This window comes from Camponotus floridanus, unplaced genomic scaffold (assembly GCF_003227725.1).
Source record: "Camponotus floridanus strain SB8 unplaced genomic scaffold, Cflo_v7.5 scaffold54, whole genome shotgun sequence".
Lineage (NCBI taxonomy): Eukaryota > Metazoa > Arthropoda > Insecta > Hymenoptera > Formicidae > Camponotus > Camponotus floridanus.
Genome location: NW_020229703.1, coordinates 519,156 through 532,701, shown reverse-complemented (window position 1 = coordinate 532,701; position 13,546 = coordinate 519,156). Strand labels below are relative to the sequence as shown.

Below are 13,546 nucleotides of genomic sequence, written 5' to 3'. Positions count from 1 at the left end.
GCCATTCAGTTTCAAAGATTGGGGATTTTAAAACAAATCTGTGTTAATTTATATATTCTTTCTTTCACGTGTCATAAATAATAAATGCTGGTAATATACATGTACACAACGTATCTCATACAATGAAGTCTTCTGAGCAATCCTTGTGAATTGACTTATTCGTTTTTAATGAATTTTAGAAAGAAATTTTTCTTTCATTTGCAGTAGAAAGAAAATGGAGAATTATGGATCTTTCATCTTTCCGAATAAATTTCTTCTACAAAAATAGATAAAAATGTGGAACGATCAATACAATTGGAACTCACGGATAGTTACGATGCACCGGATGTAACTGAAAATTAAACTAGCCAGTAGAGCTCATTGACCAACCTGAAGAGACAATGTGCATGCGATGTTGCTTCGCGATTAATTTATCTGCGACAGACATAGTGTTCTCGTGAGCGTTTCATTTGTATGCGTCTATCAGCTCATTTAAATATAAAGGAGCGTCAATGAAGATCGTATCTAACATTTAACTGACTTGCTGTCTAATTAATTGTACACGTGTATAAGGATATGGCTAAGGATACTGGTACGGAATACGCGCGTACATGTGTCTAGCAAGTTTATTTCGAGCGAAAAAAGTGATTGATTTTTTCAAAGAAGATTTTTACTAATTGTATACTTTTAAAAGAGAAAAAAATACATAGCTTAATGTCGCAAAAAGGCCAGCAAGAAAGTAAAGATCGCTCTATCAGGTTATAGATTTTGCTCAATAGTGTGAGAAAAAATTTTCTTCTTGACAATAAAATGTCACATTTTCATATTATACCTTACTTATTTTACGCCATCTAGAAAAAGGATGTTATTTATAATATTGTATTTTAAAAAAGAAGGGTAAGGAAAGAGAATATATATATCATGTCGTTTCTCTCGATTTGGCGGTGGCAGATTATCCGTCAAAGAAATTATTTTCCAGTTTAATATCCTAATTAGTAGCGCCCTTTACAAATAACACTATGAGAATGTAATATATCTTGCAATATTAAATTTTAACCTAAGATAAAATACAAAATCGTCCGGTATTAATGGAACTATGAAATACTTCAATATTGTGATAAAAAACAATAAAAATAATAATAAAATAAAATAATAGAATATAATAATAAAATACAACAAAATATGGTGAAAAACAATAATAAAATATAAAAGTTTGGGGATTTTTTATATTCGTCGAAAATAATTTACGAATAAAGATTTTCTCTCGAATGTAAAAAAAATTTTAATTTTTTTTGTAATTATATTTTTATAAAAGTTTGATATCTTTTATAACAAGATAATACATATTTTTATATAAATAAAAAATGCTATCTAATACTTCACTTTATCTTTTTTTTTTAATCATATATATTTATTTTTAATTTTATAAAATGTAATTACATTTTCAGTTCGTTTCAAAGGAAGATAAAATCTTTATTATAACTCTAATATCGTCCATCACTTATCGTTTGCTTTTTGCAGAATATGCGTGGCACTATACTTAAATAAGCTTGCGTTAGTCTTTTTCAGCATCTTAATCTCTTCCCTCAATTGTTTTATCAATTCTTCCTGTTCTGAAGAATCAACGGTATTTACGGTATTTCCCACATAGGATTGAAAGTCCAGAATCTCTGCCGGATTTCGTCCTCTGGAAATTACTTCGATAATGTCTTCCGATTCGAGCTCGTCATCGGCTTCTAACGTCCTTTGCAGATTACGCACCTCCAAGCGCGGCTCGAGAGTAGAAGCGCGAAAGTTTTCAAACCCTTTTGCGAAGAATGCGGCGGTAACTGGCCCTTTATGCTCAATCGTTTTGAGTACCTGCCGACTGACAATGTCCCAGATATGGACGGCTCCATCGGTAGATCCGGACAACAGAGTACGACAGTCTACGGATATTGACAGGGCAGTGACGTGCGACTTGTGAGCTCTGAACATTATTTTCTCGTCGTCCTTTGCCACGTGCTGCTCGATTCCGCGTGGCGGTTCGTGCAAATTACACTGGAATATGTCACCGGTCGTGCAGCCCACGAAGAGTTCGCTCTCACGGGAATTCACGATGACCGCTGTAAGCGGCATTTCGAATATCAATGAAACCAAAAGAGCTCCGCTACCGAGCTCGTAGATATTGGCTCTTCGATCCAACGAGACCGTGTATAATCTCGAGCGAGCGCCGCCAAAGCCAAAGTGCATATCTTTGACTGGCATATTATGATTAGAAAAAGTATGAACTGGAGAATAGTCTTGCTTGTCGTTTATCGCTTTGTAGAGAGACCATACGAACACCAGACCATCCTCGCCGGCGCTAGCGAATAACGATCCGTCCTTCGTGATTGCCAGACAGCAAACAGGCTGATAGTGCCTGGTTAAATTGGCCAGCAATCTACCGGTGCAGGTCTGCCAAATGAACAGCTGTTCGTCTACCGAGGCGATTATGTAGGAACCATTCGGCGTGCAAGTCAGGGCGTTCACTTTACCCGATGTGTTTAGACGAATGTTGGGCAAGGGTGACGGGCTGTTCAGCGGCCAGATGTGTAAACGCGCTTTCGTGGCATTGGCACCCAACACGTAGCTGTCGCTCAGAAGCTGAAGAGTGCGGTGGCCAAGTGCAGACGCGTTTTTGAAGACGGACAACATAGAACCATTTCGGGGATCCCATACCGCGGCGCTCCAACTTTCCCCGGTGGAGTCACTCGTCAGGATCACTTCCTTCGCATCGGTTATTCGTGACATTTTGGAGTCTCACGATACTTACAGCAAAACGCTAGACTGACATCGATTATGTCGAAATTACGTGAATGTCATGACTCTCCTGGAAAAAAAATGTTTTTAGCTTCTCTTTTTCTTTTTTTAATATATAAATATAATAATATATAAATTTAGTATATAAATATAATATATGTATTTTAATATATTAATATATAAATATCTGGAGTACGATCTCACGTCTTAAACTCACCATCACAAAACACGTGTAGACACAGACAGATTAGGTTAGAATTCAGAGGATAGGTTATAGCGTTTTCCTCCTGAAGTTTCTCTAGGGTCTTCTTTCGCACATGCGCGGTAGCAGAGAGAAGACTTAGGCCGGGTCTACATTGAGTCGCAAATCGTAAATCAAATCGTAGACAAATTGACCAATCATGATTGATTATTTTTGAAATAATCGACTATGATTGGACAATTTGCCTACGACTTACGACTTGCGATTCAATGTAGACCCGGCCTGAGAGATGTCATGGCTCGCTTTTAGCTGACCTGGAAGCGATACTCTCTCTGTGGACATTAAAAATGTGAACATGAACTACAAAGCCAATGTCTACGAATATTCTCAGAGAGTAATATATATGTCTCTCTGATAATATAAATAATATAAATAAAAATATAAATAATTTATTATATAAAAATTTATTATATAAAAATATTAGTATGTCCTCTCTTTTCACACTATTATTTATTTATTTATTTATGTGTCTTTTTTTTCTTTTCAACATCATTTATTTATTTATTTATTTAGCTCACTATAAGTCAATCTTTTAAAATGTAAAACTAAATATTATAGAATTTGACTTCGGAAAAGCGCGGTAAAATAATCGAATAGATACAAATAATTAGCTCCATTATAAATTGTTTAATAAATAATTAATTTTAATCAATAAATTAAAATATTTCCATAATTTAATATTCCATGCTAACGTATATTTTATAATATATAAAATATTTCGGCAACGAATTATTGATAATACGGCGTTCGATTTTGGCAATATAAAATATAAACAGCAGCGTGCTATACATACATTACCGCTTTTTGTCATCATTCGCACGGTGACTCTTAAATAATAATAAAGTAGTGAGAAACGTTTCGAATATTGTAATTTTCTTACTAAACACGATTACGATTAGTATCGAAACATAATTTGCTTTAAATATTAATAAAAATTAATTAATTCGAAATTAATTAACAATATGAAACTGTATCGCAACCATAAATCTTTATCGAATCGTAATGATTCATTATCGCGATTAAAAATTGAAACAGGGAATATATAAAAGGGGATAAGAAAATTAATTATGTAATGATCTTTCGATCATTGTTGTTAATTAAAATATTGCTTTAACAATATTAAAATTAAATATATTTCGAATAATGCTTTAAATTTTCTCAATCCTTGTTAATTAAACAATATACAATTTAATCGAGAATCGATTAAATTATAGGAATCCAAAATATTAAATAATCGCTTCGATCGTTGTCCGTTTTTATGGACAATAATTATTATTTTAATATTTAGAGTCACAAATATATTTCATCCGCGTTATCTTATCGTTCTACTTGACAATGTAAATATAATTTGGATTGTGGGAGAACACGAAGTAAAACAATCGAATTATAGATGCAAATAATTAACATATAACGAAAAGCTCCGTGAGAAATTGTTTAATTAATAATCAATAAATTAAAGTATTTCTGTTATTTAATATTTTGCGTTAGTGTATATTTTATAACATATAAAATATTTCAATGAATTGCCGATAATACGGTGTTCGGCTTTAGCAATATAAAATATAAACAGTAGCACACTATACGTTATGGCTTTGTCATCATTCGCACGATGACTCTCGAGTAATAAAGTAGTGGTGAGAAACGCTTCGTATATTGTAATTTTTGTATTAAATATGATTAGAATTAGTATTAAACATAATTTGCTATAAATATTAATAATTAAAAATGAATTAACTTTTGATAAATGACATGAAACTGTATCGCAACGATAAATATTTATCGAATCGTAATCATTCATTACTGTGAATAAAAATTGAAACAGGGGATACATGAAAGAGGACAAGAGAATTAAATATATTATGATCTTTTGATCATATTGATGCTTATTATAATGATATCTTCTTAACAATAGAATTAGAATTAAATATATTTCGACGAATGCTTTAATTTTCTCAATCCTTGTTAATTAAACATTCTCAATCCTTGTTAATTAAACAATATACAATTTAATCAAGAATCGATAAAATGATAGATCGATAAATGATAGAAATCCAACATATTAACAATACGAACAATTGGAATTATTATTTTAATATTTAGAGTCACAAATATATTCCATCCGTGTTATTTTATTATTCTTTTATTATTTCTTGACAATCTAAATATAATTGGGGGGGATATAATACAATTGTGAGAGAACACGAAGTAAAACAATCGAATTATAGATGCAAATAATTAGCATAGCGAAAGACTTCAAGATGAATGGTTAATAAATAATCAATTAATCTTAATCAATAAATTAAAATACTTCTATAATTTAATATTCCGCGCACAAATATTTTATATTACAGAAAATATTTCAGCAACAAGAGACTTATCAATAACACCGTGTTCGACCTTGATGAACAGTATCGCGCTATTGTTAATATGTGACACGGTTTTATTATCATTCGCACAGTAATCTTGAGTAGTGACGAGAGAGGTATTTCACAAATTCCTTCTTCAAATAACTTTGACGATATAAACAGTACCGTGATAATGTTTCTGACTTACGATCATTCGGTCAATGGCTCTCGAGCAGTGAGGTAGTGAGGTGAGAGACGTTCCATTATATTATCAAATTCTTTCTCTAACTACAATTGCAACGAGGAACTTTTCATAAGTGTAAGTGCAACGTGGAATTCAAATGACTGCAGCCAGAATTGGAGTGCCACGAGGACAAAGTAAAACAAAAGAAAAAAAGGAGGTTTTGGAAATGGATGGATCAATAAGATGTAAATAATTAATATTTTTATAAGTTATAAAATTTATATAGTATAATACAAAATTAATTATATATTATATTATATATAAAATTATATATAATATAATATAACCCTCCCATGGGGTACACCTTGTCGCGGTGGGAGGGCTTAGTACTTGGATGGTGCCTTGAGGTTTATTTTAAATTTTTCAATTTATGTTAAATCTTAAGGTGCCTGAATAGGAAGCTAAGTACCCTTTCGCGTCGTCGGTGCTGTCAACGTGCCGCGGACGGCAAGCGCTTCGTCAACGCGTCGCATTTTCGCGTTGTAATATCGCGCGATCAAATATAAAATTTTTAATCGCATCGAAATAGTGCGGGAGTGCCGTTCAGTATCGCGCGTAAAATAACGAAAATAGCGATATAAAAATATTGCTCGCGAGTGCGGGAGTGTCGTTCAGTATCGCGCGCCAACAACATGAGAGAAGGAGGAAGCATGGTAGAGGCATCAGGCTCCGGCAGAGCAACTTTCTGGTAAGCAATTTATTTATTTGTTATATAATTATATATTAAATATTAAATATATTTATTATAATTTAAATTAAACAATTAATCGCAACAATTAATTTGATGCTTTTATTTATATTTTTTTATTTGTATTTAAATAAGTGAGAATTAAAGAAAAAGATTTTTAAATTGAAGCTATAATTTTGTAAAAATGTAAACTATTATAAAATTATAAGAGAATTATTAGTAATGTTTTTTAAAATTTATAGAATTATTAATCTGCTATTATTATGTGCATTGAATATAAAATTTAATGTATACAATAATTTTTGAAATATTAATTATTTTGAACGCTGTTACATTGGAATTTTCTTTTGTATATTATAGATCGATGCAACCCTGATGATCTGAGAGGAGGAGCAGGCCTAGGAGAGGCATCCTGCATCGGCGGAACAACCTGATGGTGAATATTATTATTTATATATTAATTGTTATAAATCGTTAACTTGTTAAACGAACAATAATTCGATTTTATTATTTAAATGAAATAAAAAGAAAGATTTTTATACAAGTCATATAAAATTTTCTATTTAAAAAGCAGTTTTAAAAATTTATAAAATTTTTCCATGCATGTTTATCTGCTCATTGTTTTACACATATAAAATTCCGTGCGATAAAAATTTTTTTAAATATTAATTGCATTTTGTGAGCATTATTATAAATGAATTTTATATTTGTATGTTACAGACAACTAGCTTCGATAACAACTCCGCTGTTGCGCATCAATGCCGGTGAGTGAAAAAAACTTTTATTTAACTTTAAGATAACGGATTCGTAGAAGTTGCAGATGTAGATTGTAGATATAGATTATATATTGTAGATAAATCCGTTGCCTTAAAATGGATGAGCTACGATTATAGCTATGGATTAAATTAAATAAATTAAATTAAATAATTTAATTAAATTAATTAAATTAAAAAATTTTAATAAGTTCTTTAGAACTTATACTTTATATCTATTGCGAAAATATATTGAAATATTAATTAAAAAAAGAAGAGATCAAGAAAAGATTTTTTTGTAATGATTTTGTCTAATTTATAAAGGACACTCATTAACAATTATTAATTTTATCAATTTTTGATGCTAATTTATTCTTATAATGCACTTATTTTCTAATGCTCATCCATCGTAGAATTTGTTTGTAGATATTGTTTTCAAACTTTACTTTAATTTAATATAAAGCCAATGATTAATTAATTAAATAATTTGTAATACGATAAATATACACACATTAATTATACATTTTATTCTAAAATATAATTTATAAAAATTTGTAGTAATTTGGCTTTATTTCAGTTAAAATAAAGTTATATTCAATATTTAACGAGCGATCGTGAAATCGGACGATCGTTATTAAATGGGCGTAAATATTTCACGCTTTTTTGCCGGTAATTATCCGGCAAAAAAAGGAGTAATTATCTCTTTCTTCGATCTCTGATTAGAGATCGAGAAAGAAAGTAGCCAGGATCAACGAAAGATAGGTTCAACTGGCCTATTCTAAAAAAGGCATGTTAAGTCGATTCTCGAAAGTCTCGAAGTATTGTTATCTCTCTTCCGCGATGCCGATTGGTTTTTTATTGTGCTCAATTCATATTGTGAGCAGCTGTCATTTGCGATTATTACAAATTCTGACAGCTTGTGTGACAGTGAGAAATATATAATGAAAGGGAATAAATAGCGTTGTCTAGTACGATTAAAATTTATATAAATCGTTATGATATAGTTTTGTTAGCAAAAAATAGAGAGATGTTATTAGAAATGATGGCTATTTTCAAGAGGTTTTGTAAAGATAGAGATTTAAAATTTAATGCGGAAAAAACAAAAATTTTGTGTATTTAATAGAAAATTTTGTGGTATTTAATAGAAAAAAGAAAGAAAAGATGGAAAAATGGAAATGGGATAAAAAGATGATAGAGGAGGTGCAGAACTCCAAGTATTTAGGATTTACTTTCAACAGGAACAGGAAATATAAAGAGCATATTAAAGAATTAGTGAGGAAATGTTGATTAGCAGCGAACAAGATCTGAGTATTAGGAGAAAGAATTTATAAAAAGGATTTTAATAGGAGATGGAAGTTTAGTTATTTAGTTTAGTTATTTAGTAGAAAGTGATGGCATACGGGATAGAGATATGGGATGAGGGAAGAGAAAAAAGAATTGGAAAAGATTATGCTGGATTGTGTGAGATGGCTATTTAAATTAGATTTTTCCACACCAAGGTACATAATAACAAGGAAATTAGGGATTGATAAATTAAAAATAAGATGAGGTCCAAGAGCAAGCACGAATGAAGAAAAGATAAAAGAAATGGAGGAATATAGATGGATAAGAATATGTTGAGAAGAGAAAAAAAGGAATAATTGAGTAAATCAGTACAGTAAAGAGAGAGAAAGATATTATAATAGAAATAATCGAATAAAAAAGCGAGTCGGAACGCAATCAGTCGAATAGTGAGTTAAATATTTATATATACCAAATGAAAAGATGAATCGGAATGCATTCGTTCGATTAATTCGTTAAATATTTATATATATAAATATTGTTAAATAATTATATATAATATTATAATATTATATTATATATAATTATTATATATAATATTATAATAATTATATATAATTATATATATAATATTAATATTTATATATATATTTATATATATAAATATTTAATTTAACAAATTAATCGAACGAATGCATTCCGATTCATCTTTTCGTTTGGTATATATAAATATTTAATTCACTATTCGACTGATTGCGTTCCGACTCGCTTTTTTATTCGATATATATAAATATTACAGTTAAGTGTGAATCGAAGAAGCAGATTTCGGATATTTACTGTAAGTCAGCTGCTCCTTGGACGATCGGGACGAAATTTAAACGGTAGTGCCGCGAAATGGTGTAGAATTTTTTGCAAAAAGAACGAAATCGCTATCGCGTCCGGAAGTCGAGATATAAATTGGTCGTTTTTCGTCTGCGCGCGGACGATTGAAATCGTGCACGACGCCGTGCATGTTGCCTGCCTCTCTCGCGCAATATTCACTGTAACGCGGCGAGTAAAATGAAAAGCCGAATGTAATCGTTCGATTAATTGTTTAAATACTTATATATACCGAACGAAAAGATGAATCGGAATGCAATCCGTTCGACTAATTAATTAAATATTTATATATATAAATATTTATATTTATATTTATAATTATATATATAATATTATATATAATTATATATAATATTATAATATTATATTATATATAATATTATAATAATTATATATATATTTATATATATAATATTAATATTTATATATATATATATATATATATATATATTTAACGAATTAATCGAACGAATGAATTCCGATTCATCTTTTCATTCGGTATATATAAGTATTTAATCAATTAATCGAACGATTACATTCGGCTTGCCATTTTACTCGCCGCGTTACAGTGAATATCGCGCGAGAGAGGCAGGCAACATTCGCGGCTTCGTGCACGATTTCGACCGTCCGCGCGCAGACGAAAAACGGCCAATTTATATCTCGACTTCCGGACGCGATAGCGATTTCGTTCTTTTTGCATAAAATTCTACACCATTTCGCGGCACTACCGTTTAAATCTCGTCCCGATCGCCCGAGGAGCGGCTGACTTACAGTGAATATCCGAAATCTGTTTCTTGGACTCACACTTAAGTGTAATATTTATATATATCGAATAAAAAAGCGAATCGGAACGCAATCAGTCGAATAGTGAATTGAATATTTATATATACCAACGAGAGGATGAATCGGAATGCATTCGTTCGATTAATTAGTTAAATATTTATATATATAAATATTTTTTTTGATTAATTCGTTAAATATTTATATATATAAATATTTAACGAATTAATCGAAAGAATGCATTCCGATTCATCTTTTCAGTCGAATAGTGAATTAAATATTTATATATACCAATCGAAAAGATGAATCGGAATGCATTCGTTCGATTAATTCGTTAAATATTTATATATATAATTAATCGAATGAATGCATTCCGATTCATCTTTTCGTTTGATATATATAAATATTTAATTCACTATTCGACTGAAAATAGCAATGAAAATGCATTCTGATTCGCTTTTTTATTCGATATATATAAATATTACACTTAAGTGTGAGTCGAAGAAGCAGATTTCGGATATTTACTGTAAGTTAGCCGCTTCTCGGGCGATCGGGACGAAATTTAAACGGTAGTGCCGCGAAATGGTGTAGAATTTTTTGCAAAAAGAACGAAATTGCTATCGCGTCCGGAAGTCGAGATATAAATTGGCTGTTTTTCGTTTGCGCGCAGACGATTGAAATCGTGCATGACGCCATGCATGTTGCCTGTCTCTCTCGCGCGATATTCACTGTAACGCGGCGAGTAAAATGGCAAGTCGAATGCAATCGTTCGATTAATTCGTTAAATATTTATTTATATAAATTTTGTGCTTTGTAAATAAAAATATATGAATATGACAATGAATATAGAAAAATATTTATTTCCTCTTTGAACATTACATTGGAAGATTGCAGTATCTTTCGTGACTGAATAATTTATTTACTATTAGTTTATATACATAAGTGTCTTCTTATATTCTGGTGCTACCGCCATTTTGTGCACATAGCACGGAATGAAACCAGAAATATTATCCTCCGAGAACATTCATGGACAATGGCTTTGTAGTTCACGTCCACATTTTCAATGTCCATAGAGGGAGTATCGCTTTCAGGTATCACCTAAAAGCAGGCCGTGACATCTCTCCTCTGTCAATATACAAACGTTATATTTCCTCTAATCCTGATTGGTCCCTATTCTATGTGTTCCGATATAGGCCACCAGATGTATGTGCTGAAAAATCATTCATTCATATATGTTTGTACTGTCAGCTAAACCTAGGAGCAGCCTATAAATAGTATATCACGTGATATTTCTAAGAGATATCAAATTTCAGAGTACGTAGCTTTTTTTATTAATGGATACGTCTGATGGGCTTTGAAATTCGCGGCTTTACAGAAACGCCGGAAGTGAGAGAAATAATCGTCAAGAAATTTCATCATTTTCTGATTGCTTGTGACGTAACGGCACGGCACGCCGCGTCAACAAAAGTTGTTATTATTTACTCTTGAAACAACTCATCGGACAAAATTATTTACCGGTCAGGAGATTATGTTTCATCGTAATTTCGTCGACATTGCTTTCTCTTAGCGGCAGAACTATCGGAAGGTCTTTTTCTCTTCACTTGCTCATGGGATTTATTGACGATGAATTGCGAGAAGTATCTCAGCTCTGTCACAATGTTGTTGACGGAAGCCGCCTCGTCTCTTGCGTACGGAGCATGGTTCGCGTCGAAATAACGTAAGAAAATCCTTTATTTCGTGTTCGTTGCGTCAAAATCATGGTACATCATCATTGTACCTTTGGCATTGTATCTTCTTATTTTGCAGGAAAACATCGTTCAAGCAACTCGTCGTGTGTATCCAGTTTCGAGAAGATTATCCCGCGTCACCTCTGTTTATCGAGTTAAAAAGTAAAACTCTATCTACAAAGCTGCTTGATGGACTAACCGAAGTCTGCGAAAAAGAGTGCAAACGTTTATTGAACAAAGCACAGGTCCCTATATTTATATTTATACCTAATAATTTGTTACGCATAAAATTTATATTTGCTTAATAAATTCTCTTTTATACTGGCAGGTGTTGCTGATTTTAAAGTTTATCAGAAATTTTATTGAGGAAAATCCTCTCATCTGTTGCTATGATGAAATATCAACATTAAAGAAACTTCTAGGGGACAAAGACGAGTTAAAATTGAAGCAGAAGAATTCTTATATTTATTTAACATTATATCAAGGTTTATATCATTTTAAGACCAAGCTTGAAATACCGAATAATTACCCCATCGATTGTGTGATGTATGTTCAATTTTCTTCTACAAAATTCATGTAAATTTCAGTAAATTCAATATTATTCATTTTTATACCATTTATTTGCAGATTTAGTGATGTTGATACAAATTTTCCACCATTGTTTAAACGCTATCTAGTTGGACAAGGAAGAGAATTAGCAAGACAATGTGTCGAAGAACCATTGAAGAAACAAGCTCAGAAGCTATTCACTCCATCACCATCATTAAATATAACTGCATCCTTTCTCATAAAGTAATTTTTATTCTTACATCAGTATACTTTTAATTATAGTTTTTTTTTAATTTTATGATTTAATTTGTGCAGAACTGTAAAAGCTCTTCCACAAGAGTCTTGTCAACATTGCAAAATAATATGCTTACCAGCAAATCCAGAAGAGGTTGTAACCGACGAAAGTGCAGATTTCCACGCCGAAAGACTTTACTGTGGTCATCTCTTCCACTTAAAATGTCTTGTGAAATACATGAAGACTCCGCCATTCCATGGTAAAATATGAATTTTATATATCAAAATTATCATATTATATTGAAAGATTTAAACAAATTTTTGTTGCTCCTTATTTTTTGTCTACTTGTTTGTTAGGGGGTAAGAAATGTCCAAGTTGCGGTCAACGCGTGTATCATGACAAATGGGGATTAAGTGACAAGCTCGCAGAAGCTCGGTGGGCTCATCAACAAGCACGAGCAAGGGAGTTAGCTGAAGTTGAAGATTTTTTCAACTAGAAAAGACCTTGTATCAAGCAGACACTTGTGCTGTAAGTTTCAAAGTTTGATAAACTTTACTACAAGCGCGATAAATGGAAGCATATACATGGCATAAACATGGCAACTGACATTTTGAGAAAAAAATAAAATGCAGGATAAGAATGAAAGTATGAGAGAAAAAATCCCATCTTTAAAAACAAAATTATTCTTGATTTTACAAAGTTATACTATTTTACAATTATTGTACTACATTTATTAAAACAGAAGGGAATTGAAAGAAATATTTTTTAAGATAAATATTTTTTGTAAGATATATGGCAATATTATATTTAGTTTCAAGTAGAAAAATGTCAGTTCCTAATTTTATTTTTGCAAGAAAGTGAAGAGATTGAAATAAGATATCATTGTATAGAGCAAATGTGGGCATTAATCAGTGGGCTTAAAATAGTTGATAAGAAATATTTTTTACATACTAAATGTATCAGCATAGCATTATTTTTATATCTTTAGATTATTTTATGTAAACATAATATTTATACACATGCATTATGCTTCCAATTTTTTTT

The 13,546-nt window shown here is 31.2% G+C and overlaps 2 protein-coding genes across 2 annotated transcripts; one reads left to right on the top strand and one right to left on the bottom strand.

Moving 5' to 3' along the window:
• Positions 1-1,405: 1,405 nt before the first annotated feature.
• On the bottom strand, positions 1,406-3,083 carry LOC105257374 (WD repeat-containing protein 18). The gene is made up of 2 exons (XM_011267955.3): positions 2,978-3,083; positions 1,406-2,830 (listed from the first exon to the last, which is right to left on the bottom strand). The coding sequence occupies exon 2, from the start codon at positions 2,749-2,751 to the stop codon at positions 1,477-1,479; it is 1,275 nt and encodes a 424-aa protein (XP_011266257.1). The 5' UTR covers positions 2,752-2,830; positions 2,978-3,083; the 3' UTR covers positions 1,406-1,476.
• A 7,774-nt stretch (positions 3,084-10,857) lies between these two features.
• LOC105257375 lies at positions 10,858-13,241 on the top strand. The gene is made up of 6 exons (XM_011267956.3): positions 10,858-11,708; positions 11,798-11,963; positions 12,047-12,264; positions 12,346-12,510; positions 12,583-12,761; positions 12,859-13,241. The coding sequence occupies exons 1-6, from the start codon at positions 11,599-11,601 to the stop codon at positions 12,996-12,998; spliced, it is 978 nt and encodes a 325-aa protein (XP_011266258.1). The 5' UTR covers positions 10,858-11,598; the 3' UTR covers positions 12,999-13,241.
• The last annotated feature ends 305 nt before the right edge of the window (positions 13,242-13,546 follow it).

Coding starts and splice junctions, on each gene's coding strand:
- LOC105257374 (XM_011267955.3), bottom strand. CDS start 2,751: ATGTCACGAATAACCGATGCGAAGGAAGTGATCCTGACGAGTGACTCC.
- LOC105257375 (XM_011267956.3), top strand. CDS start 11,599: ATGGGATTTATTGACGATGAATTGCGAGAAGTATCTCAGCTCTGTCAC. Junction 11,964..12,046: donor GTTTATTGAACAAAGCACAG/GTCCCTATATTT, acceptor TTATACTGGCAG/GTGTTGCTGATTTTAAAGTT. Junction 12,511..12,582: donor ACTGCATCCTTTCTCATAAA/GTAATTTTTATT, acceptor TAATTTGTGCAG/AACTGTAAAAGCTCTTCCAC.